This window comes from Pezoporus wallicus, unplaced genomic scaffold (assembly GCF_028554395.1).
Source record: "Pezoporus wallicus isolate ANWC-B61680 ecotype Strahan unplaced genomic scaffold, APGP_CSIRO_Pwel_v1 scaffold_7392, whole genome shotgun sequence".
NCBI classification, from domain to species: domain Eukaryota; kingdom Metazoa; phylum Chordata; class Aves; order Psittaciformes; family Psittacidae; genus Pezoporus; species Pezoporus wallicus.
In genome coordinates, this window is record NW_026639923.1 from 1,743,166 (window position 1) to 1,770,401 (window position 27,236).

Genomic DNA, 27,236 nt, shown 5'->3' on the forward strand with positions numbered 1-27,236 from the left:
TTCCCAGCCTCCTGAGGTGGGGTTCGGCCGAACCATTTATCTGGAAGCAGAAAGCGGGAGGCGCTGTGGCATTTAACTGCGCTGAGGTGGACTGAAACCTTGCTGCGATTTCGGCACCTCAGCGTATTTTCTTTTCCAGCTTTAGGCGGAAGGTGACAAGGCAGCATCCTGATCCAAAACCTGCACACCCTTTCCCCTCCAAACCTTCAGCCATGGGCTCACCCGAAAGCTTGCCATGGGCACGTGGGAGCTACCAAATTCGTGTACAGGGGGAAATGCCGACACCAACGCGTTTGTTTTAAGGGGCCGCGCAGACGGAACCAGCGGTGCTCCCCTCCCCATGGTATGGCCCGGCGATAGGCGCCACATCAGCCCCTGAGGGGCCGGAGCGGGCGCACGGCGGGGTAGAGCGGCTCGGGTAATGGATGGGGTTATTAACGAGCAGCTGAGCCGCGGGTTGGATGTGCCGGCCGGGCTCTAAGCGCTGTGTTAGTCCCTGCAGGACCTTTGTAGGTTTTAGATACCTTTTTACGTGAGGTAAAAAAAAATGGCACTCGCCATCCCGGAGCACCGGTTCGCGGGAGGAGCCCTCCCCAGGGGCAGGGAACCCGCTGGTCTCCCGGTGCTGTGGTACAGAGGAGAAGGTGTATCCCTCTCTTGTGTCTTCCAGTGGCCTGAGGCGTTTCCTTGCACAATCCTACCTTAGTATAAGTTTTAAACTTGTAAAAGTTCTCTCGTGCTGACTGCTAATGGGAGCAACCTGAGCTCTCTTTATCAATTAAACTCTTGCCTCCTGTTTTGGGCTCCTCAGGTTGATACAAAAATATGTAAAGTATCCATTTTTTTTCAGTATGCATGCTAATATAACGTATGCAAAGTGAAAACGTGAACTTGGAATTTGGCTTGGATGCCATCTTGAGGTGTTGGTGATGTTTTGGAGGAAAAAAGGTCAGTTCTTAAGGACCAGTTCATGTGGGTTTACTTCAGGATGAACGTTTTGTGAATGTTATGTGTAGGTTTTTCTTTTAGCTCGGTGCTTTCAAACAAATCATCAAAACCATAAAATGCCAGCACAAAATGTCCATGAGAAGAGCAGAACAGGTATTGCACTCAGCATTTAGACCCTATTTTATATTGGAGTATTTTTCACGTTCTGATAATGCTTTCGGTTGTCCCAGTGTGTAGTTCCTTTGTGGTATCTGTAGAAGTTTATGTGTTTTTCTCCCTAGAGTGCTACAGCAGGAGCTTTTGCTTAAGATAAGGATGCTGGGGAGGGACTCTTCATTAGGGACTGTAGTGACAGGACAAGGGGTAATGGGTTCAAACTTAAACAGGGGAAGTTTAGATTGGATATAAGGAAGAAGTTCTTTTACTGTGAGGGTGATGAGGCACTGGAATGGGTTGGCCAAGGAAGTGGTGAATGCTCCATCCCTGGCGGTGTTCAAGGCCAGGTTGGACAGAGCCTTGGGTGAGATGGTTTAGTGTGAGGTGTCCCTGCCCATGGCAGGGGGAGTGGAACTGAATGATCTTAAGGTGCTTTCCAACCCAAACTATTCCATGATTCTATAAATTGGAACACGGAAGTTGTAGAGTCACTATCACTTCAGGGATTTAAAAAGACATCTAGATGTGGTGTACGGGGACACTGTTTAAAGTGGACTCTGCAATGCTGGGTTAATGGTTGGACTTAACGATCCGTCTTTTCCTCGGTAACTGATTCTATGCTTAAAAACTTAAACCAAGAAACCCCCGTTCTGTAATTTATCATCTGGTCAAGAGATGGCAGACTAACTCCACTCAAACTTACTGGGTAAGGGTGTCAATCCCCTGTGTTGGGCAGTGTTCATGAATGGAAACGATGACTGGAACTTTGTGCAGTTATTTTGTAGCCCTCGCTACATCATGGTAGTGGACCAGGCTTTGACTTCCTGGTTTGTAACAGAAGTGTATGAACAGTGAAATGCTGTTCCCTCTCCCGTTGTCACAACAGTGTGTTTATCCAAACGCGAGGGAGGACACACTGCAGTTTGATCCATAGTCCCTCAAGCTGTGTCCTCAAGATTACATGGCTCTTTCCAGGAGCGTATAGGTGCTCTCTCTCTTCCCTATATTTCATCATTGTCTTGGTTGCCTATATTGGAATGTGGAATTTCTGCCTATTACCTTTGTTAGCAAGCTAACTACTACTTTTAAGGTAAACACTGAATCTAAATGTTAGATTCTCATTTCCTGTCTTTGCGTGGGCTGCCATTTCCACTTTCCTTGACTTCTCTTCCTTCCTTCCCCTTCCATTAAAATTTCCCTTCAGTCCCTGTGCTACTATCTCATTGCTATTCTTCCAGTCCTTACTCAGCAATCTGAGGGTGAGTCGATTAGCTATTAAACCCAGAGATTTTGGCACTGGCAGCTGAAGCCTCTTCTTGTCAGTATTCCCCACGCAAACCTCCTAATCAATGGGAAATTTTGTGGAAGAAATCTCCCAGGAATGGCTTTTTGTAACACAACTGTCAAACCAGTAATGCCTCATGAATTTTACTGGGTGCAAGGGATTTGAGAATGATGGAGCCCTGCTTCCTAAACTGAGTTTGGAAAGAGTAAGTGAGCTCTTGTGGGCTGCATGAAATATCTCATGCTGATAGGACGTGCACTGAGAGGCGTACTTCTTCATGTACTTCTGCATTGCATTTGTTGCTTGGAACCTGCTGACATGTCCCTTCCTCTCCTTTTCCCCTTCCCTCCCTTTCCCAGTGATTGTAGTTTCTCTATGCTGTCGGTTTTGCAGAGGCTTTTGCTGTATTCACAGCAATAACTCATGTCAAGCACGATCTTTCCGGCCCTGTTCAGAAATACTTTCTGCAATTGAATTATTTTTCATAGTATTTTTCGTCAAGGCTCCTCCCGTGGCTGGCAAAAACAATCTTCAACTGAGAATGTCTTATTTATACCAAATAAATAGTTAAGCTATTAGCTTAAGTACAGACCAATCAAAAATCTATAGCTAAATGAGAACATGTTGATTCCTCCATTCATTTGCTCCAAAAGTGCTATATCGGCGAAAAATCCTGGAGTGCTCAGTGTTTGGAAGTGCTGAGCATGCAGAACTCTCCACTTGCTGCTGTAGACACGAGCTGAAGGGCCTCTCAGCTTCAATAATGCCACACTTTCTTGAATTCTATACACAGCTTCAGTCTGTGATCTCGGCTCAAATAGCACCAGGCAGAAGGAAAAGGAGAATCACTCGCATCAGTCCCATCTTTGTTGCTGCAGGGGAAGTTTCAAGAGGGAGTGTTAGGACTGTAATCACACCTGAAATGGTTCTCACTTTCTAATTTTCTGGCTTAGTTCTACTGAAGATAACTATTTATCTTCCCATGGTTAAGTATCAGGAGCATTAATTACTGAATGCATCTGATACTTTGGATGTTAAAACCAGAAAGTGTTATTATGGGCTGGTAAACATCTTGATGTGGTCCAGAGTCTTTATGGATTTTTGTTTCTTGCTTGTTTGATGGTGTTTTCAGGACAACCACTATACAGAACGTTTGCCTTATCATTCACAGGGTCAACCATATCATTCCTGACGAGGAAGTGGAAAATTACTAATAAAATAAGAGGTGTTCATACCTGAAATTCTTGTGTTTTTTTTGTAGTTCTAGATGGTGTTTGTGCATCCAAATGCTTGTATTTCTGTACTTGCCTGGACAGATTGTTTGTTTCTACCATATTTGCCTTTGTCATGCATTCCTTGTGGTGTATGGCATAAAGTCATAGAATCCTGGAATGGTTTGAGTTGAAAAGGACCTTAAAGCTCATCCAATTCCAACTTCCTGCCATGGGCAGGGACACCTTCCACTAGACCAGGTTGCTCCAAGCCCCATCCAACTTGGCCCTGAACACTGCCAGGGATGGGGCAGCCACAGCTTCTCTGGGCACCCTGTGCCAGTGCCTCAGCACCATCACGGGGAAGAGCTTCTGTGTAAGAGCTCATCTCAATCTCCCTTCTGTCAGTTTAAAGCCATTCCCCCTTCTCCTGTCCCTACAGGCCCTTGTAAAAAATGCTGCAATGTTTTTTCCTTTGGAGAAACATTTAACATTTACTTCTAATTTATCATCAAGAATGTTTCATATATCCAAATGAAATCCAAAATGTCAAGCATCCTATGTATAGCAAACACCCTGATTGATGAGATAGCAGCAGAAATTCAAGGTGGGAAAAGTTTAATCAATGAAGGAAAATACACCAAAAATTGTCTTGGATTCTCTCATCTGGCTTGGCATACAAAGTATGCCCTCCCATCCATCACCAGGTACTGAAAGGACTGTCCTACCACCACTTCCAACGCTTTATCCACTTTTCATAGTGCACAACGAAACACGCCTGCAGTTCACATTCCCAACAACCGCCTTTCGCAGTTTTAGGGGGGGAAAAGTCAATTTGATTTCACTATGGCTTCTGTACTCAGCCCATGAGCGGATCACGCCTTTCCCCATGCTTTACAATGCTCGGAACGTTTATCATTAACCCCAAGTGTCTCAGTGGCGCTCCGAGCAGCCCGCTCCACCGCAGGGACGGCCCGTTGCCTCTCCTTGAGCCCGCACAGCCGCGGCGAGCTGCGGTGCCGCCGTCCCCCCCGAGGACGTTACCGTGAGGCGCTGTCACCGACCGAAGCCCACCGCGGCACCGTGACCACAAGAGCAGCCCCGTCCGCGCCGTTCCCCGCCCTCTCCGCCCGCGCTGACAGGCGGGCGCTGCGGAGGAAGGGGAGGGCGGCGGCGGCGGGCCGCGGCCTCACATGACTGCTGCCGCGATGGACGGCGAGCCACCGGCGGGCACGGAGGGCGCAGGTACGGGGCGGAGGCGGGGGGGGGGTGTTGCAACCCGCTCACAGCTCCGGCACCGCCGCGGTGCCTCCGGCCGGGACGCGGGCAGGGTGAGGGGGCTCCCCGCCAAAACCTGAGGTAAAAAGGCGCCGCTTTGCCCCGCTCCCCACTGGGGCGGTGGGGGCCGGGCCGGGCCCTGCCCGACCCGCAGCGAGGTTACCCCGCAGCCAGGCCGTTGCGGTGGCCGGGTCGCGGTGGGTTCCCCTCCCCTTGTGAGGGTGAATAAGGGGCAGCCCCCCCCAGGGAGTGAGGACTTGCCGGCTTTGGGTCTGCTTCCCGGGAGCCTGACGGCTGGGACGGGGATGGGCGCGGAGCGGGACCGGACCCTCCCTCTGGAGGGGCATGCGGCTGAGGCGTCCGCGAGCGCTGACATGGCCTCGTAGAAGAAAGTTGGTGCCAGCGCTTGTGAAATGAGCAATGGAGGGAGGTCCTGGGTGAATGAAGAAGGTAACGTGCTCGGCTTGTAACAGTTAAACCGAGGAAAGCTTTTAGTGGGGAACGGGGTGTTAACAGCTCTCTAAAGTTCTTTTAAAGTGGCTGAAGTTTCATACTGGCAATTCCTGCTCTGTGCACAGCAGTTTTTCCCCTCTATTTGGAAAGAAGAACCAGTAGAGGTTACAAGTGGTTAAGCTTTATGCAAGGAAGGATAGTTTGCTTGGGTTATACTCAGAGCCCAGTGTGTGTGTGTTTTTGATAGGCCTGTGATGCTCCTGATGCAGATAATGCTTTATAAATAAATTATTTTGGAATATTTCTGTCCAGGACTGATATAAGATATTGAGCAGCAGCCTTTGTGGAAAAAATGTCCTACTGTACCAAAGAGAGAGCTTGTTCAGGTATGTCTATTATGGATTTACTGTCTGCTTCAGGAGCCTGATAGAGATAAACCAGCTGACTCTGAGTATTCTTGATCTGATTAACTTCTGTGCTGGTGATGGTGCTTCTGTCTGATCTACTCACCTTATGTAGAAAACTCAGCTTTCTTTGACCAAGATGCTATCGTGAGCACTGAGAGAAGGTATCTGATGATCTTAGCGAAAGAAAAATAACTCTGTTAAAGCCAGAACCTTTTTATTTCTGTCATCACGGTAAGGGTTCAGCGGCGTTGGAAGTTTCACACCCGTAGGTAACTGGTTTTTCTCCCATTTGAGCCTGGTTTGCAGTGATTGCAGAGAGCTAATCCAGGTGTGTTGGCTGGGAAGAGAGGTTTCCCATTTTCTTCTAATGTTAACTCTTTAACTGTGTGTGCAGCATGTCGGAGGACTTGGTAGGGAGGGCTGTACCCATTACAGACAGTAGAAATCGCACATAACCACTCCGGGTTCCTTCGCAGTCTTCAAGTTTTAGTGCAGGTTGATGGAGAAAAATTTATTAGTTACACATGTGGAGCTGGTACAGAAACAGAGAAGCTTTGATTGCTTTTCAGCACTATTTGAGATGTGAATGAGCTTGTTCTAACTATAAAATGTGTGAAAAGACCATTGGGAGACTGTCATGTGTGGGGTGGCACATAGTTATTTTAATGCTTAGATGCCAAGATCAAGTTTTCCCCCAGTGTAATTAAGAGGGTGAGAAACGTGCCTGGAAGATGAGAAGCAAACCAAGGAGATAAACAGTTTCTTCCGATGGGATTTTTCTTGACGAGTTTAAGGAAGGATGATGGTGGAAACTTGGCGGTTTTGTAGTTAAGCCAAAATGCCCTTGTAAAAGTTTCCTGGAGTACAGTTCTGTGTGTCATTGCTTGTTGGGTTCCTGTTTTGGATGTGAATTTTTACACTTCCAGCCTTTTTGTTAGAGCTGGGTGGGAAAAATGGTAGTTTAGGAGTCTTCTTGTGTGAGCTGGGAAACTGCCCCAGCAAGGGGTTGATGTTTTGTCTCTGTAGCCTTTGGGAACATTCCTTGATGGATTTTTTCCTCCCCTAATCCTGTTATTCTTCAATGTGTGCAACTCCATCTCACTTTATTGTAAGTTTGGGACTGTGGCTCCATGCTGTCTTGTGAATGGTCTGTGTTCCATGTATTCCCACACTTGGGAAATCGATCACTTAAGGATGTAATGGCATAGTTAAAACAACAGGTTACTAGGCTTAAAGCTAGTTCTTGTTCTGTCACGCAGATTTACTGTGTGGTGTTGGAAGGAGATAACTTCTTGTTGGAGGGTTTTTTTTTTCCTGCTGTAGTAGTGATTGGGGTACTTTGAGAACCAGTTAAAGGCCTACAGCTGTAGGGGAATGCAGAAATGCAAGTGCTTTTAAATCATTATTAAACAAAGCTTAGATAACGTCATCTACTTTTGAGTTGTGCTGTTACTTCTTTGCTTCATCATGAAATGCACCAAGTGCAAGTGCTCAACAGCAGTCTTAAACTGAGTTGGAAAAAACCCCAAACAACAAAACAAAATCAAAACCTCAAACAGGCACCAGAAAACCCCAGCACCTGAAAAACAAAGGGAAGAAAGCTCAACCAAAAGAAAAAACCCCAACCCAAAACCTCCAGCGCAGCAAGCACAGGATGCATATTTGACATGCGCACTGAGAGAGCTGTGGTAGTGTTGGCTTCTTGTGTTGTTTTTGAAGGAGAAACCCCAAATGTTAGAGCCTGTTTTCCATCATCTAATTTTATGATAGTGTATGTATCTTAGGAACTTGTTTTGGCATTGGATAGCTTGTGTTTGCAAGTGAATTGTTGGGAAGGGAGAAGGGAGGGCACTATTGCACCATCTTATAGTTAGAATGAAGCTAAATACGATTGCTTGTACCTAGTGATAAACATGGACTTTTTTGCCATGTTGGACATAGATCTGTGTGTCAGTTAACTTTGTTAGATAAAATAGACTGATTCCTTTGCATTGCTTCTCTCAAAATAAGAGTTGCATGGGTTTAAGTTCCTTAAAACACCAAACAAATCACATACAGTTGTCTCAAAAGATATATAAAGCTTTTAAAGGGAAGAAAGTTTTGTTTGCCCTTTTTTTGAGGGGGGGGGCAACTTCTCTTTTTCTTTGCTTGTCTTTAGGGGATTTCAAATCATGTAAGAATTAAAAGGAAAAGAGTCTATTTGAAGTTGCTGAAATCTGCATCAGCCTTCAGAGAAGCTGGTGTGGACACTGAATTCTGGAATTATGGAAGAGTATGTTTGGCATGATAAGGGGGAAGGGCATTTCCATTATTCCCGAGGCTTTTCATGAGAAGACAGAAAGGAAGGGGAAATGCTGATGAATGATATATTTACATTGCTGCTTTAGTATTCCTGGCTTAGGAGTCTGTACTGGAGCCCTCATTTTTTGCTAGGGAGAAATCTGAGGTATCTGTGTACGAAGCCAGACAGTTCTCACATTGCCCTCTGTTTCCTGTGAGCTGGATCACCTCTGCTCCACATGGCCGTGGCCTGTGAGGATGGAGAATAAACCTTGGCTATTTTTCTTTAAGGCTTTGCTTCCGTTCACTCTTTTCTCCTTCTAGAGTATCTGCTATTAATGTAATAAGTAATTCTATGGTACCCTCTACTTAAGTGTCTAATAAATTTAGCTGATTAGCACCCTGGTGTGATAAAGAGTTGTTAGTACCATCCATCTGTAAATGGAGATAAGGCTTCCAAGTTCAGTTGACAGAACTTAAACAGGGAAGGGAGGTCTGTGTTGTGATTTACCACCTATGCTTTTAGCCCTCACGTTGCCCTTCTCTGCTCTGTGCTTGCTCACATGTAAAACCTCTGTGCAGCTCACCAGGCACTTGAAATTCTACTTTGGGTTTCATAAATGCATGATCTTAGAAATGTTGATGGAGGAAACTGATCACTGTGGAGGGTGGTTTGGTGTCTGATTCTATGAATGGCAATCACAAACATTGAACACCAACTAAAGTGTGAAATGTGTGGTATAAAGTAGCAAAGCTTTGTTTTGCTGTAGTACCCTGTGTAAGTTTCTCAACCCCTTTCAGTCCAAAGGCTGCCTAACTTGTTCCCAGGGAAAAAAGCCTTAAAATAAGGAAGTATTATGCAGTAGCTTCATATTTGTTTTGTTTTACAACCAAACAGAACTAAGTCTGTGCTTTGAATTGCTTCTTTAAACTTTTATTTCTTACCTTCTTATCCTCTTATTTGCATATGAATGCAGACATATATTCTTTTTAACTTTTATATCAAATTGTTTTCAGTTATCCCAGACCACTTTGTGGTGTTTTATTGTCAACAGATTGAGAAACTGCTGTAGGGAAAGCCTAGCTTGCGCAAAACAAGCTGATTTTGATTTTGCCTGCTTCCCTGAGTTCCAGGGGGCCATTCCATACCTCATTTCTGTATTCACTTGCTACTCCATGTACATAAACTTTGCAGCAGATAATGATCTGCTGAAACCAAAGGGAATGCTTTCCAAACTCACTGTTCTCCAGCAGAGAGAGCGTGATGGGAAGCATCAAGTGTTTTGTTACAATGCATGTAAACCTTTTTACTGGTTGAACATGGGCTTTCATACCAATGAGTTCCCACTATTACCCACCATTCCTGGCCAGGGCTCCTGAGGCTGTTCCTGAATTGACTCTTTAGTAAGTAGGATGAAAATGGGCTGAAGAATAGCTTCAGTATATATTGCTCTGCAGGGTTAGTGTTAATGCTGTGATTAAGTGTTTTCTAAAACAGGTTAACAGCTGTTCCAAAGTCATCTTGTTGTGTTCTCAGACCAGTGTTTGAGGCTGTAAATTCACTCCAAGTAGCTCTCTTGGTGATATGGAACATGCTGAGATTATTAATTAAACAGTAATTATTCACCCTTGTTTGTATGGTTGTCTGATTTATATGATTTCACACATTTAGACAAGGGTGAGATCTAAAGAAGCTACAGAATGTTTCAGGAAGAGCCCAATGTGTGAACTGCTGATAAAAACAAAGGCATTTCCTGTAGGTGAGCTTTTAGAAAGCAAATTTAGAGAATAACTTGATGAAAACTGGCAAAGTATTACAAGTGAAAAGAGCCACGTGAGTGAATTGTCAAAGGAATGCCTGGGTCTCTCTATGGGGCTTCATTTCAGTTTCTTACAGGGTAATGTGGGTTCAGACCATTGTAAAGAATCAGAGAGGCCTCGCCATGGGTTTGGCTGATCATGCAGCAGGCTCCAGGACTTACAGATGAGATCCTGGAGGATTCATGGTTCATCCTATAAATCTTTTCTCCAATGATTACCTTTTGCCACTGGGAGTTTCAGTAGTTCACCAGACAGTGCTGAGCCACGCATTAGGGAACAGTTTGTGCCGTGGAAACCTGGCTTTTTTGGTTGGTGGGCAGAAAGATGGAAACAGGGAGAGTGAATCAATAGGCAGGAGTGCTGTGTTAGTACAGGTTGGCCCTGCTCTCAGGGAAATAGGTGTGCTGCAGTTTTGGCTAGTCCCTCTCTGGGAGCTAGCTTGCACTGGCTGCGAGTGCTTTAGCATCCCATTGGACTGTGGAATTCTGTGTGAGTGTGTGTGCATTGGAGCAGCAGATCTCTCATGTCATGTTGCATTTTGCTGATGTGTCTTGAGCAATTAAACCCATGAATTACAAGGGTGTGCACCCAGAGAACCGCTGCTTTGGAAAAGTGAGGCTGTCTCCTGCTTCCCATAGTTCTTTGTGGGTGTATTTTTGACCCTTCCTTTTGACAGTGTGGTTCATCATACCTCACTGCCCTGTGAAAGGTCAAATATTTTGCCTTGATATCTGTATTCTGTATGTGCTTTCCTCGTTTCCTTTGCAGTTCAGCACCTATCTGAAAAGCGGCTGTACAGATGTATTATGGCTTTATCCAGCAGTATTCCATGTCAACACTGAATTAACTTGCATTATCTTGCTACAAATTTCTGGCAGGTAGCTAGAACTTTTCAGAAGCTGCTATGTAACCCCTGTGTAGGTGGGGTTGGTAGGTGATACATGAGTCTATTAAAGCAGAGGTGTTAAGACTTGCTTCTCTGAGTCACATTAACAGGAATCTGAAACCTGATGGGACACGTGGGATAAGGTCACTTGTCCTGGATTTGGTTTGGTTTCCTTAAGCTGTTTTATGGAACAAAGAATGAAGTGTCTGTTCTGAAGCTGTGTATCTAAGGAATTGGAGATTACTTGTTTTCCCCCATTTATCAGGACCTAGAGCACATGAAGAAACAGGTGGGAAATCCTTATCAGGAGGAGGCCAGGGCTTTCAAGTTGTGGATATGTGTTCTTATCTTCCCTGAGTTAATCTCTTACAGTTGTCAACTTTTTGAACTATGTATCAAAGCTTAAAGAAATGGTTCTTGCTTCTGTTGTGTTCCTTTCTTTTTGTGTCTCAGAATTGTAGATCTGTTTAAGAAGGGGCATATCTCTTGTACAATGGCAGGAGAGGGATGATTAATGCTGCCCAGCTTGTCTAGGTAACTATCATCAGTGGATTTAACTTGCTTTGTCAGAGAGCTTGCTCGCAGTGTCCCTCTTCAATAGACTGTAGGGAAAAACCCACATGTTCCAGGCTGGAGAACAGAACTTAGGTGTGGGTTGAGTAGATTCTTTTCACTCTCTTATGTATGAATGGGTAGGGGAAAAGGAGTGCTTTGGAAAACAATGTAAGCTTAGTGTATGGTCGCATATGTGCAGTTATGAAGTCAAGTTGAGCTAATGGGCTGCAGTCAGTCATTCAGTAAGGGAGTACTCTGCATCACCATCTTTGCTGCTGCTTTGATGTAGTTTGTCCTCCAGGGCCATATTCCTAAGAGCATCTTTGTCATTTTTGCATGTGTCTGGGGATCAGAATCTCTTTGTCTAAACCCATCCAGCAATGGTTGAATTCACTGTCAAATGCTGTTTGACTTTTAGCCGTGAGCAGTTGAATAAGTATGTTTGAAAGATTTTGGCAGAGATGGCTGTGGCAGAGGAGCTGTGGGTTGGTAGCTCTTAATTGGGAACCTTTTTCCCCTGCTCTTGAACTTCAGTGTATTAACATAGCAAATTACTGTAGTTCAAACCCACTCTAGCCTACTGTCATAGGGTTTAATAAGAACTCTGTCAAATGAAGTGTCTCCTTCCTTTGGAATGACATAAAATTAATGTATTACATTTCTGCAGCGCAGTAAAATCACACATTTTCTTTCCTTCCATCAGTTGTTCTAGGCAGGATCCAAAAGTGCTGAGCTAGGCTTTCATTCATTTTGCCAGATCCTGCTGTGGTGGGAGCTGGACAGACAGGAAATGCAGGCCTCTTAGCTGATTCACAGAACAAATTTGGCCTGTGCTGCTTCTTTTGCTTAGTAAAGATGTCTTTCTGGCTCTGTGTAATTCGTGGTGCTCCTGGGTGTTGTGAAGAGGGAGGTACCAGTGTCTTGAACGTGTGTGAAGTGGCATAGCCTCCTCTGGGAGTGGCTTGCCTGTTGCTCTGGTGGTGTTGCACCACTGTTGGGAGCAGCCAACAAGGGCACAGAATATTTTGAGGCTACTTCTTTTCACGTTATCTTATCAGGTCTACTGGACTGTTTTTTCCTTTTTGTCTTTTAGATTTGGCAAAGCCTCCAGTAAATGAACCGAGGGAACCGGAGCAGTTCCTAATGCAGGCGCCCCAGGGAAATCCACTGCTGCTTTCCCACACCCTACAAGAGCTGTTGAGCAAGGATAGTGTTCAGGTGGAGCTTATACCTGAGAAGAAGGGCCTTTTTCTGAAACATGTGGAATACGAGGTTTCCAGCAAGGTAATGTGAACAAGCATTGGTCTTAGTGAGTGTGTTCTCTTAATGTCTCTGCAGTTGCTGTTGGCAAAGTCTTGATAGATGTGTTGGGTGATGATGCTTTTGAGTAGGCCAGTTGTATAAGCTTGCTTTTAATGCAGTAGTATTATGCTTTCTTGACCTGGGCTTCTGCAGTATGAAACATCTTCTATCTGAGGTCTGGTGGATGCTCTGTTTGCTCACTCGAAACCTTGAGTTTGAAACCTCTGTGCAAAAGCAGATGTAGAACACTGAAAACTGGATGTTTTTGTAATGGATTGGTGTAGGCAACTAGGAAGGTCAAACTATTTTCAGCTAGTGAAGAAATCATTTTGGCAGTGCTAAACTGAAATCCTTTATAGGCAGAAAAGGTACTGCAAATCCTGCAGAGGCCAGGCTGCTTCCAGTTTACTTGCCCCGACGCTGACCTGTGGGTTTCTCTCCTGGTGTAAGAGAAGATTGAAAATGATATATTTTTCCTATTTATAGAGCAGGCAGTGGAATAGCTCTTGTGTGTTTCTTCCAAGAAGGAAATCTGTCCTTTTCAAAGCAGACCATGGGCAATTCACATCTCCCAGGCCACCAAAATGTCAGTTGTTGAGTGGTGCTCAAACTGCTTTAGTTACTTGTACATATTTCAGTGGCACATTTGGGTCACTTGTCTGTAGTGATGTCGGGGCTGTTGGTGTTTTAGAGTGACATCTCTAAGTATGTCAGAGACTTGTGTGAGGGGAAAGGGGCAGATTCATTCACAGTGGCTGCTTCCGTGGCTTTCTGGGGCTCAGTGTCTGTTTTTGCCTTGATTTCAGGGCACAGGACTCAGTGATTCTGGTGGTCTCTCTACTATTAAAGTTTAGGAACCCATTATCAATTCTTTTCAGTTGCTGTCAGCTTTCCTGCAGTTGTCTCTGTAGAACGATACCTTCTCAGAAAGCAGCATAGCTTGGCCCTGAGCTTCAGCTGAGATCTGTAATGCAAATCAACATCAGATTCGAAAGCAGAGAGAGGCCCTGGAGCTGTGTCTGTTGGGCTCCAGTTATATGCCTCATTGCCTTATTTTTTGGTAATGCACAGTGCCACAGTGAGTGGTGGATGATGTGCAATGCAAATGGAGTGAGAATAAGTATGGTGTTGTGTAGTGTTTTTTATTAGCTGCTATAATAGTTGAATCTGTAGTAATAATGTGTGGGAGTTGTGGGGTTTTCATTGTTTTTACAAGGATTCCTGCCTCGTAAATGTCTTGTTCTAGCTGCTGCTTCACTGCTTTTGGAATGAAAACCCAGTTTCTTTGGCATCTTCTACCTATCGATGTAAGAAATGCAGAGTGAAGGACTAAGCTTTTAAAGGAACTTTCAATCTTGTTTATAGATCTGACATCAGTGAGAGGCCTCCTGTGAGGTTCATTTAAAACATCAGTCATTTGGGCTGATACTTAATGTGATCTAGGACTGTTCTGCCACCTTTGGATTTGAAACTGATTTAGAGACGGTTCCTAAGAGTTGGAACTCGAGGACTTGCAGTACTTCAAGAACTCTCTAGAGCACTTTAAAAATGTCAGCATTGTTTCTAAATGTTCTGTGTAATTTGGAAGACCAGGCAGTTTGAGGGAGCAATGGCATGGAATCACAGCAGATTTAGGGATATTTGTGATTTCTGGGTGAACTTCTTCCTCTCCGTTTCATGGTCTCTTTCATCTTGTGTGTGAATGAAATCTGAGTTCTGTTTTTTAACTGAAAATCTTACTCTCAAAAGGACTTCATGTGGGGGATCAGGCTGGACACCAGGTGCCCACCAAAGCTGCTGTACCTCTTCCCTCCTCAGCTGGACAGGGGAATGAAAACAGAATGAAAGGCTCATGGGTTGAGAGAAGGACAGGGAGAGGTCACCCACCAGTTACTGTTACAGGCAAAACAGACTCGACTTAAGGAGATTAGTGTCATTTATTAGCAATCAAATGAGAGTAGGATAATGGGAAATAAAACTAAATCTGAAAACACCTTCCCTTCCACCCTTTCCTTCTTCCCAGGCTTACCTTCACTCCAGATTTTTTTCTGTCTACTCCCCCCGTGTTCATGACATTGTCTCTGCTGCTCCTTCCTCCTCAGGGGAGGGCTCCTCACACTCTTGCCCTGCTCCAGCGTGATCTCCCTCCATGGGAGACAGTTCTCCATAAACTCCTCCAACCTGAGTCCTTCCCATGGGCTGCAGTTCTCACTGCTCCAGAGTGGGCCCCCTGTGGGGTCACAGCTCTTGCAGCAAACCTGGTCCAGCGTGGGCTTCTCTCTCCATGAAGCCGTGGCTCCTGCCAGGAGCCTGCTGTAGTGTGGGCTTCCCATGGAGTCATAGCCTCCTTTGGGTATCCCCCTGATCCACTGTGGGGTCCTCCATGGGCTGCAGGGGGATACCTGCTCCCCTGTGGAGCTCCATGGGCTGCAGGGGCACAGCCTGCCTCTCCATGGTCTGCACCACAGGCTGCAGGGAATGAATCTCTGCTCCAGTTCCTGGAGCACCTCCTCCCCTCCTTCCTTACTGACCTTGGTGTCTGCAGAGCTGTTCCTCTGACATATTTTCACTCATCTTTCAATTGTTCAGCATCTTTTTTCCCCCCCTTAAATGTGTTATCCCAGAAGCACTTCTGCTGTTGGTGATGGTCTCAGCCTTGGTAGGTCTGTTTTGGAACTGGCTGCATTGGTGCTGTTGGACACAGGGGAAGCTTCTGGGGGCTTCTCACAGAAGCCACCCCTGTGACCCCTACTACCAAAATCTTGCCATGCAAACCCTATACACTGCAGTTAGAAGAATGCCATCTCTGTTCATAACTGAAAGGTGGCTGCTTTTGGAGTCTTCTCCCTCTTTCCCACCACAATGCCTCTAAAGAGAAGAAATGTGTCGTTGCTGGAGTGTCTGGGTGTGATTTCCTTCTTCCTTTTGTTTTCAGTGCAGCTGATAGCAAAAACACCCGCATGGAAATGATTGTCCTGTCTGTTTATTGATTTATTCTCCCTGTTTTCTTACTTGCAGAGATTCAAATGCTCAGTCTACAGGCGATACAATGACTTTGTGGTGTTCCATGAGATGCTGCTGCAGAAGTTCCCGTATCGGATGGTGCCAGCACTTCCACCAAAGAGGATGCTGGGAGGTAAATCTAGGTCTCTCTTTTGACTGGAGGGGTCATGGTGCCAGTGTGAGCAAGGTGATACTGTAGAAAATACAGGTTTAAAAGTCTTTGCTTCTGCTTGGCTCAGAAAACAACTCAGAGGTTGTAATACACAACTTTGAGGTGTGAATTATTGCTCTCCTAGAAATCCCCTAATTCTTTCTTGTGAAGGTGGTAAGACTCTGGCACAGGGTGCCCAGAGAAGCTGTGGCTGCCCCATCCCTGGCAGTGCTCAAGGCCAGGTTGGATGGGGCTTGGAGCAACCTGCTCTAGTGAAAGGTGTTTCTACCTGGTTGGAACTGGATGAGTTTTAAGGTCCCTTCCAACCCAAACCAGTCTGGGATTCTAAGAGCTGCTTAGGATAACCAGAGGCTAAAAGCTGAGACTGGAATCAGCTTGTCAGTTAACTCAAGTATATTTTAGCTGTTAGAATAGAAACCACCAAAGCATTCAAAGACTGAAAGCGTATCAAAGCTCCTTCAGGCCCTTTTTTCACTAATCTGGAATATTGGCACTGGTTTTAAACTTTATGATTTCAGATGTTGCATAACTGTATAAAATCTATCTTTTTTTATACTTTGTCTGTGAAAGAACAAGCTTTTCACTGCCTTGTTTTCTGCCCATGCTGCTAAGCTTACTGTGTTTCACTCTATCACTTATTTCAGTCAAGGAGTCAGTGTATTGCTATAGGAAAGAGGAATTGATAAACAGTGAGCAGAGCAGGTGGATAGTGAACTGGAACAAAGCAAAATAATAGTGCTGGAAAGCTTCAGTGGTCATAGATTCTCATGATGGGATGTAAATTGCAAAGCCCTTTCTTTTGGGGTTGCAAAAACCCCTCTGTTGAATTTGACCTGATTCAGTGTTCTCAGGCAGAATTTCCACTTCATGCGGCACCTGTAAGTGAAGTGACCTTCTCTGATTAATCTCAGTATGCTTGAAAGAAACCTCCAATATATATCATTTGTCAGTCACCGTTATTTCCTTGTGTTCCTGGGGTGTTGATATCTCTGTGCACTCACCAGTGAATTGCCTCTCACAGATACATGTTCCAGAAAAAACTGATAGGATTAGTTCCCAATCTATGCTAGGAATAGAGTCCAAAACTGTGATGATTGCCTTTAGCCCAGTGCCTCTGCGCATATAGAAAAGCTGTGTAAGTGGTCTTAGCAGAAACTACAAACAGGAAAAAGGAAATGGAATGGGTCATGCCTGTTTCTGAGTAGGTTAATGGCCTGACAAATGGAATTGCAGGACACAGGATTTGATGGATTAGCATTGATGTGTGACTCCTGCAACCTCCTTCGTCCCAGGGTGTGTGGGCAAAGCTGTGTTCTTTTTATAGTTAGTCTGCTACTCTACTAAGTTATGCTCTTATTTTCATGAAGGTCTATTTTCATCCATGTGTCAGATGAATAAAGATTGTTCCTCTGCTCATTTTGGAGGACTGCAGCAAACTGAGGCAGGTCATGTAGGAAGTGTGTCGATGACTTCAGAAATCTCCACGTAGGCTGAAACATGAACAAAGCAAAATCAAGATCTGCATCTCTAATGACAGAAAAAAACATTTGATGGGTGACACTGTACTAAGGATCATTCTAGAGAGTCCATGCAGCCAGCAAACCCTCAACTTAAAACCGAGGCAAGAGAGTAATACCCTTTAGTGTTACGAGTGTTGTTATGGATAAAAGCATTCCTTTAATTTCATTCTGTGCTGCTTTACCTTCCTTCAATTTTATTTTAGTTTAAATTTTCAGCTTCCTGAGAAACTCCAGGAGCTCTGATTTACTGCCTCACTGCAGTATTGCCAGAGTGAAATTCTTCCTGTTTCAGGAAGGCAAGTGGAACTTCTTTAGCTTGACAAGTAAGGACTTTGGGTGGATGTACTGCAGATTGCTGTGCAGGTCTTCCAGAGTAGTCTTTCACATCTTTAAGATCTTTACTGATATTGAACAGTCATCTCTGAATGAAAAGATGGGTACTGATCTTGAACAAGCAACTTCAACCAACCAACCAGCCCTTTCCTTTCTCCCCCAAACCTTTCTTCTCCCTCTAGCCCCCAAAATGCTTAATAGTGTGGAGGTAGGACAGGTGAGGGAACAGCACACTGAAGATGGTTCTTCAGAACAGTGAGCAAACACCCCACAGTTATTTATGGGATGATCACTTTGCAAATGGCAGTGATCTTGGCAGTACTTTGTGCTGTGTTTCCCTGGAGCCCCAGACACACTGAGATCCCCTCTGGGGACCGCCTGTAGAACTGATTCAGAGGAAGAAGAATCTTTGTATGCCCAGGCTTCAGGCCTTCAGGATTGTTTATCCTGCTTACCTGACCCATCCAGGGGAAATAAGCACATGTAGATACATGCTGGGTTTCAGTGAGATGTAAAGAACCACTTGAAGGACTATTTATTGTGATGGTGAATCCAAAAGATCTGTTGTAGGGAGCTGACAGGTAAGTAGCTAAGTAGGTCCAGAGCCTTGGGTGACATGGTCTAATCTGAGGTGTCCCTGCCCATGGCAGGGGATTGGAACCAGATGATCTTAAGGTCCTTTCCAACCCTAAATATTCTATGATTCTAAGTGACCATTCTTTGGGTCTCTTGCAGTGCTATTTAGCAAGGGTTATAAGTACAAGGAAATTACTGGCCTGAGTGTTTTCCTTTTTTCCTGAGCAGCTGTACCCTGTGGTGCATTAATTGAAATGTAATGTTCTTCCTGTAGCTGATCGTGAGTTCATAGAGTCGAGGAGGAGAGCGCTGAAGCGATTCATAAACCTGGTGGCTCGACATCCCCCTTTCTCAGAAGATGTGCTCTTGAAGCTCTTTCTGTCCTTCAGTGGCTCAGTGAGTACTTGTTAGCAGTGGTCTTGAGTTTGCATATCTTCCTGTAACTGCTTCACTGGGCAGAGCTCAGAATTGCTTTTGACCGACCCATTGTTGCTCCCTGTGATGAGAATAATTTTCTCTCAATAGATATTTCTGCAGTTGCAAGTAGGGGGTAATTTCCCTCCTTCCCTTCCCAGGCATACAGCTTTCTGAAAATAACTGTTCTTAGGGGAACACATATTATGTGTGTCCTTAAACCTAACCTGGGTAAAGCTGTATCTGCTAAGTTGTGCTTTTTACTATTGCAGTATATCTGAGACTTGTGTGAACTTCCTGTGCATTACTTAGTTCTTTCATACTCATTTATTTTCTGTATCTTCTGCAGGATGTACAGAATAAGCTAAGAGAGTTGGTCCAGGGAGTAGGAGATGAATTTATGACCTGCAGATTAGCTACCCAGGCCAAGGTATGTATAGGAATTTCTTGCAATGTATTATTTTGGCTTAAATGACTCTCTTCTCCAGGTGGATCAGATACGGTATTTATTGAGTGATGGAGACCTAAGGTAGGAGAGAGTTGTTTCCAAATTCTGAAGGACTTCTAAGCTTGTAATTTATCAAAAAGATCAAATAAATACTTGACTCTTAAGGACCTGATATTTGTAGCAAAGTGCTGGTTCATGAATATGATAAAGATTATCATGAGTCCTGTTCAGAACATGTTTCTCTGTAATTGTACTTGCATAACAAACTAATACACATACTGCACAATTTAAAAGCTAATGTGTAGTTTGACATCCTCTCCATGTATTCTTGCCCTCATTCTGTCTGTTACCTTCTCCCTTTCCATAATTTGGAGTGCTACAGAGAAGTTAGAGCTAAGTTTTCCTTGTATCTGTTTAGTGCAGTGATTAGTGCTATAGCAAGTTTTAACTATACATTCCCTGTGTCGATTGAGCAATTTTAAAGCAAGTTGTTGTTCAGGTTCCTGCAATGCTAGCAGAAGGTTTTGCAACTGGAGCTTAATTCAGTGATACACAGGTCAAAAAGAGCTGAACTTTCAGCGTGCTGGACTTTGCCAGACTGGCATTACCAGCAGTGTCAGCACAGAACCTGTGAGCTTGAAATCTCACAAAACCCATTTTGTCTGTGTAGCAGAACTACAGGTTTTGGCCAACTCCATCTACACCCAGTGTTTGAACCTCTTTGTGCCTCTGAAAATGTGGGGGTTTTGGGTGACATCTGACTTGGACACCTAAATTGTGAAGCTAATCTCTTCGGGGCTATTACAGCACGGTACAAGAGCGCGAGCACAAGAGGGAAACCTGTCTCTGTCTGTTGTGTGGTATGCCCAGAATTAATGTATGTGAATGTGCCTCCAATTTGTCCTGCAGTAATCTCTCTTGCACTTTTCCAGGACTTCCTTCCCGCTGACATCCAGGCCCAGTTTGCTGCCAGCAGGGAGCTCATCAGAAATATTTATAATAGCTTCTATAAGCTGCGGGACCGGGCGGAGAGGATAGCTTCTCGAGCCATTGATAATGCCTCAGATCTTCTCATCTTTGGAAAGGAGCTAAGGTAGGCTGGGAGGAAGAGGATTTCCTTATGTGAACTTTTCTACTGTTGTTTCAGAGCTCAACTTTTCTAAGGCTTACCTGCAACTGGTCTGGTAAGAATGGGTATTTCAGTGCTGTCGGTATTATTAAATTTTTTCCTACTATAAAAGAGGAAAATAGATGCTTTTCACTAAGAATCAGCTAGGTGAGAAAAGACCTTTAAGATCATCAAGTCCAACCATTACCCCAGGACTGCCAAAACCCCCATTAAAGCATATCACCGAGGGCCTTTTCTACATGGTGGTGGTGGTTCCATCACTGCCCTGGGCAGCCTGTTCCAATGCCTGAGAACCCTCTCTGTGAAGAAATTGTTCCTAATATCCAATCTAAACCTCTCCTGGCACACCTTGAGGCCGTTTGTCCTAAGGTTGCTTTCCACAGAGCAAGAGGAAAGAAAATACAAATGCTTTGACATATAGGTACTGGTTTTATTGCCTCTTCCCCCAGTATATACACAGCTTTGCATTTGTGATTGTGCAGTAGTAGCTCAGCACTGCAAACTGTCTATAAACAGATTAGAACCTCTGAACTCTCTGCAAATATGTGTATCTGCTTAGTGGAATTTGTCTCCTAGAGTTGAACACTGCTTATCTCCTCTTAGTGCTTTGGGCTCAGACACTACGCCGCTTCCTTCCTGGGCTGCTTTGAATAATAGCACATGGGGGACTCTGAAACAAGCCTTGAAGGGTCTGTCTGTTGAGTTTGCACTTCTGGCAGATAAGGCTGTGCAGCAGGTGAGTTCTTTACTTTTATCCTTCCTTTTCTATGAAGGAGGTGTGTTGGTGCCTGTAGTTTCAACTTGAATCATGAGTTCTGTGGACATAGGCACTTACAGAGTTAAGAGGGAGACTGTAGTCCAAACTCCATCCTCAGCCACCAGGCAGCTTGTTCAAGCTTGAATGAAAAAGCTGGACTGTGTTTAAATGGGAAAAAATACAATGGGCAAGAGAAGGGATGGAAAAGCGGCTTTCTTCTGTAATTTCAAATGGTTACTGGACAATTGAAGTTGTACTATTACACTGAGCTGTCCAAAAGTCCTGCGTTCTGTCATATTAATCTGATACAGAGAATCCAGGAGAACTTAGCTCTGAATCCCATTTTGACATTCAAGTACTTAAACATCACATGAGAGTCATTCAGACAAAAGCATCATATTGCTGTAAGTGTGCAGTGTGGTAATGACTGTCAGAATAACATGAGAACATGACAGTCTGGGAACGATAAGTGATAGTTTTATCTTCCCTTCTCTTCATTTCATTGTGTTAAGATACTCGGCATGCTTTTATAGAGCAGTTAGCCCAGGTGTTTTTCTCCAGAGAGCTCTATTGATACAGGAAGAAAAGACAGTGTTTGGTAAAGTAAAAAAAACAAGTAGTGAAATTTGGCTTGGTGTCTCATCTCTGCCTTCTGATGCATGGACTAGCATGGGGAGCATGCGGGTATTTATAGCTTTAATGGATCAGTTATCTTGTGGGAAGGGAAGATGAAAGATGGGAGGAATCTGCAAGAGCAAGAAATTCCAGGCAGAGAGCTGAAAGGAGTGACACAGGACTGTGAAACTAGCTCCTCCTGTTACAATGATCAGTCAATTGGAAAAGCTGTGCCTGCTCCAGTCAGATCTTTGTTCTGCATAGCAGAGACGAAACACTGAAGTGCCATCTGAAAGGGTTTTGATGTGGTCGTGTAAGCATTGATGTGCCCTCGAGAATGCAGTGGAGGGCCTGCGTGCTGTAAGGATGTGAAGAGCTGTGATGTTGCTCCTTGCCAGGCTCACGTAAAATATGCTTTTTCCTTGTTTTCTAGGGTAAACAGGAAGAGAATGATGTGGTGGAGAAGCTGAACCTTTTCCTGGACTTACTCCAGTCCTACAAAGTGAGCTCTGCTGTTCTTGTGCCAGTGAGAAAGTTGTTTAGAGCAAGCCTGTGCTCTTTAGAGGGTGTAACGCCAACTGGATGGAAAACTGTTTGGGAGGCCAGTTCAGAGGCAAACTGGGCATCTGGCAGAGGGAGTGGCTGTTGGCCGTAGCTGGCTCTGTAGCCTTATGGATCAGCTCATCTAGTGATGAGAACTTGCCAAACAGCAAACCCTGCAAGGAATTGAAAACTACAACTGCTTGAAACTATGCAGATCAGTGACCTTCTCTCCAGATTTGGCTGCTTTTGGGTCAGAGCAGTGAATTGAACTACTACTGGTTTGGTCATGGAGACATAGATTCAGTTACAAATAAGTTTTTGTTAATACTCATCTTTCAGTCAGACACTTTTTTCTTAGAAGCATCTCCTGACATGGGATGTGGCAGCCTCTCCTGACATTCCCAGGCCTGAACTGGAATAGAGGGACACTGGCAAGCTCTCACCAGTTAGTTGCCAGCACTTAATATTGAGAAGGGCATGAAAGATAAGAGGACTGATAAGATCCAAAGTACTCCAGATTGCCTCTTAAGCTCACTGCTCTGGCTCCGGGCAGTTTTGGTTTTTGGATTCTTAGCTGCCAACATCTTTTTGACCCTCTTGAAAAACAAAGAAACACAAATCTGCATAGGAATCACATAAAGCATCAGTGTGTGTTTGTGTTCCGCTTGGCTTGCCTGCTTGCTGTCTCTTAGCTTCCACTAAGTACCTGTTTTTTCTTTTTCTCATACAGGACCTGTGTGAAAGACATGAGAAGGGGGTATTGCACAAGCACCAGCGAGCACTGCATAAGTACAGCATGATGAAGAAGCAGATGATGAGTGCCACTGTGCAGAACAAAGAACCCGAATCGGTAGAGCAGTTGGAGTCTCGGATTGTGGAGGTAGGGCAGAAACCTGGGAGAGCAAAGGGTTGTACTGGGCTCCTATAATGGCGCTGCTCTGTGCCCAGTCACATTTGCAGAAAGCCATTAGACTTGAAAGGGTAACCTGTACTTTGGGTAATTTGAGCTACCTGCTGTGCTACGTGGAAACACCTTTGTTTTCCTCAACGCTTATGACTGGCTTTTGGTAACATGTTATTTGCAGGAGCTCTGGAAAGTCTGCATGATGGAAAATGCTGTTTATATCCTGGAATCACAGAATGGTTTGGGGTGGAAAGGACCTTAAGATCAACTGCTTCCAACCCCCTGCCATGGGCAGGGGCACCTCGCACTAAACCATGCCACCCAGGGCTCTGTCCAACCTGGCCTTGAACACTGCCAGGGATGGAGCATTTACCACTTCTTTGAACAGCTTGTGCCAGTGCCTCACCACCCTCACAGTAAAGAACTTCTTCCTTATATCCAACCTGAACTTCCCCTGTTTAAGTTTAAACTCATCACCCCTTGTCCTATCATTACAATCCCTTCCAGTATCCCCGTAGGCCCCGTTCAGATATTGGAAGGCTGCTATGAGGTCTTATCAAATGGGTCCAGGAACTCCTTTTTTAGGTTTTTGGTATGTGTTTGAATTGCCAGTATGATGAGGAATGCTGTGCTCTCCTGCTACATGTGAACTTCCTTGGCACCCTCTTGCTAGCAATTTGTTTCACTGAGTTCCTTTTCTTTCAGCAAGAAAATGCTATCCTAACCATGGAGCTGCGGAATTACTTCTCTCTGTATTGCCTGCATCAGGAGACACAGCTCATCCACATCTATCTGCCTCTCACATCTCACATTCTGGGGGCTTTTGTCAACTCCCAGATCCAGGGTCACAAAGAGGTGAGCTCTTCTGGACTGTGTTTGTCTTCCCAAAATATGAATGAGGATTGGAATGCGTTTGTTTTCACCTGTGGGCCTTCCTCCTCTCATCATCTGCCCAGCTGGGCTCTTTTGTAACTCCTTAAGAAGTCACCTAAGGTCTTTCCAGTTTAGGATGAGGGTCCAGGCTGGCCTCTAACCCCTCTAAAGACTTCATCTTCTTGCAGCAAGCCTCTGTGGGTTTCTTCCCTTCTTTCACTTGCACATGGCCTTACTCTACAGGTAGTTGAGGAAGACCTGACCAAGTGGCTGTTCTGTAATGAATGATGTGTCTTTGCTAGATGAATCTTCTTTCTGTTGTGTTACAAAAGAAATTACATGACAAGGAGCAACTTCCTTGGTTTTGCTCTGAATCCAAGAGCTCCCTTTTGTTAACCCCTAAATGTGACCTTCAGCATTCCCCGCATAGAGACTTCCTTGCATTCATTATATTAAAGTCTCTTCCCCTTCAGCTTCCCCCCTTCCTTCAGTGAAGGAATTTGACCAAGGTATGGAAACTCCATTCCATGCATACTCGGAGAGCTGCATTATCACACTAGTCAAAAAGGGGCAATCTGGGTCCACTGAACTTCCACAAAGTACTTCAGCAAGTTTGACTTGCGCTTTGGAGTACTCTGAAAGTGCAGCTGAAACAGAACACAGTGAGATGATGGTCATGGGTGTTTTCTCTCCTTTTCCACTCCCAGATGAGTAAAGTTTGGAACGAACTGAAGCCGAAGTTGAGCTGCCTCTTCGTGGGATCCAGCAATATGCCAACTCCACCACTGTCACCTCCAGAGGGAAACTTCTTCTCCAATTAATGTGCTGAGCATCCCGCCTGGAGCAAGAAGTGCGATCAGCGAAGGGGTGGGACTTCTACCTCCAGATGTTAGAATGAATCCTCCAAACAGCTATTTTTATTCTGTAATACTGCTGCTTTGAGCTGCTCTCTGATTAAGACAGACTGGATGTGGGGCAGAACATACAGATAGAGAGACAATCTCTTCATTTTGAAATGCTCTGGGGCAGAGCTGATGTTCGTTATCTTGCAGATGCTCTTCATGGGGTCAGGATGTGACCCGGTGCAGTGAGTGCTGCAGTGTCGTTGCTGATGCCTCTGCATCTTGTACTAACAGTCCTCCAGTAATGAGTATCTGCACACGTGCTGACACATCTCTGAAGTGCTGAGATGAACAAGATATCTGAAGCACTTGCTTGTAGTAGAGATGGATTGCCTTTTAAGCTGGGGAGGGCCTGTGTTAGGGACATATGTGCATAAGGAAAGCTGAAAGCCATCCCCCATCCCATTGGAATTGATTTCTCACTGCTAGACCTTAGCACAAGATACATGAACAAAGTGGTTGGGGTGAGGGTCTGTGCTGCTGGGTGAGCAGGATTGTCCCTGTGAGGCTGGGCAGGCTGTTGTGTTCACCACTGCAGGGCAGCCTGGAGACTTGCTCATCTCTTTCAGTTTGGGGCCAAAGACAACTGGGTTCAAGAACTCAGAGGAGTTTGCCTGGTGTAAACGAGAAAGTAATAGAATAGAACACTCATTCATTGTAAACCACTCCTACTACCTGAGCAGCAGTGACCAAAGTAACTTGGTTATTGTCTTCTGGAGGTTCTGACATCCATCTCTTCAGTAGCTGTTTAGGACTACTGGAGAGCTGCTGAACTGAAGGCTGGTGTTATCTTTGGTCTGATATCAGATGCAGTATCCTGTTGCACCAGCATGTTGGGACGTGATGCTGATAAAGTTCATTAGCAAAAAAGATCAGTATTTATCAGGATGTTACTGTCACTCATTTCTGGCTGTGGGTAGCACTGGAGTGTGTTTGTGAAGGAGAGAAGACAATTAAGTGACAGTTCTCTCTCAGAATAGGACAGTCCTTAGTAATAGAATGATTTGTGATAGAGGGACCAAACATTCTCCATGTTTTGCTTTGTTTCTTGGGTGATTTTCCCTCATGAGGCCAAGGGTAGGGGCAAGAGACCTTGCGTGCCATAGAATCATCTGTTTCCTCAAGGGAAATGGTGCATATCCTCCAGAGAAACTGATAACTGAGGAAACTGCAAACGTGCGCAGCAAAACTTGATGTGAACAGGACTCCCCTGAATCTGGCTCCTGTGGGGTCAAAATAGCTGCCAAAGGGGAATTTGAGACTTGGCTTCTTAGTGTTTTCTTTGAGTGGGTAAAAAGGAAGCACATTACCAAGGGTGGGTGCTCGCTCTCAAACTGGAACCGTTGCAGTATTTCCCACTGGGGAGTGTCCCCGTTAGCAGGAAGTAGATTTAAGTCCTCCAATCACAAAAGCTTTTTTCTTTATTAATTTAGGAAACTCAATGCAACATGAAGTTCTTCCTAGCCCAGGTGGAAATTACGGGTTAGTTTCTTCAGCTAGAAGTGAGATAGTTACTTGCCCAGTTCCATGGGACAGGCATAACTATTACACACACCCCTCAAAATGTAAAGTGCACTTAAGTGGGTGATTTTCTTAAGTGCTGGGCCTTAAGGAGTGTGTAGGGTGTCCTGTTTAACAACTCAGAGTTAAGATCTTTGTAGAGCAATTCAAATGTTAACTCTCCCCTGAGTATCTCCTCCCATGTATTAGCCATGTCCAGCCAGACAGGGTTGATACTTGCTCCTGAAGATTTCCACAGTGGTGCAGCAGAGATTCTGCTCAGCAAGCCAGAACAAACTGGTTGGGAAGGGAAACATCTGTGCAGCATGGTAATAAAGAAGACAGTATCTCAAGAATGGCACAGAAGGTTTTTCTGCTTGACCTTATCAGGAAGGTAGTTTGAGGTTGGAGTGTGGAGAGCATGTTGCTGTAATTTTATATGCTCTTTGCTCCCAGCATCTTTAGAAGGTGCTGACTGGTTACAGCCTGTCATTTGCTTAGTCGTTGAACCTTGTTCAGCCTCGTTTGCCTGATGTGCTGAACAGGCAGACTGAGAAAATACCATGTTTTGGGGCAAGATCTGGTATCTGTATGGTGCATCTTCTATGTAACATGTCTGGCTGGGGTAGATGACGGCTGTGTCCTGCAGGAGCACTTGCTAAGTATTAGCGTGAATGGAACTTGGCATTTCTCACTTTTATCTGAAGTTACAAGTTTGGACTTTATTTACAAACAAAACAAAAAAAACCCCAAACATCAAACCCACATTTGGGCTTTAGATTAACTCCTCTCTTCCTGTTCTCCTTCAAAGCAGGAATTCTGCAGTCCAAAAGCAGCGACTGTAATGGTGATAAATACAGACCACATGACCTGTAAAGAAACTGGAATTACATTGCTTGGAGAAAATCCCCTTTATGGCCCTCGCCTCTCTGAGGGGGAGCAGTTTTGGGGGTGGATTTCCTTGG

General features: G+C 44.7%; 1 protein-coding gene across 4 annotated transcripts; it reads left to right on the forward strand.

The window, feature by feature from the left end:
• The first annotated feature begins 4,709 nt into the window (after positions 1-4,709).
• On the forward strand, positions 4,710-27,218 carry SNX8 (sorting nexin 8). Of its 4 annotated transcripts, none has more exons than XM_057416773.1 (12): positions 4,710-4,845; positions 5,644-5,717; positions 12,374-12,564; positions 15,601-15,718; positions 18,461-18,582; positions 18,950-19,030; positions 19,981-20,141; positions 20,781-20,913; positions 21,983-22,051; positions 22,823-22,972; positions 23,702-23,851; positions 24,577-27,218. In XM_057416773.1, the coding sequence occupies exons 2-12, from the start codon at positions 5,684-5,686 to the stop codon at positions 24,688-24,690; spliced, it is 1,323 nt and encodes a 440-aa protein (XP_057272756.1). In that variant the 5' UTR covers positions 4,710-4,845; positions 5,644-5,683; the 3' UTR covers positions 24,691-27,218. The 4 variants fall into 4 exon arrangements, with proteins under 4 accessions (XP_057272756.1, XP_057272754.1, XP_057272755.1 ...); XM_057416774.1 differs by lacking the exon at positions 4,710-4,845 and adding an exon at positions 5,245-5,328; XM_057416771.1 differs by lacking the exon at positions 5,644-5,717.
• The last annotated feature ends 18 nt before the right edge of the window (positions 27,219-27,236 follow it).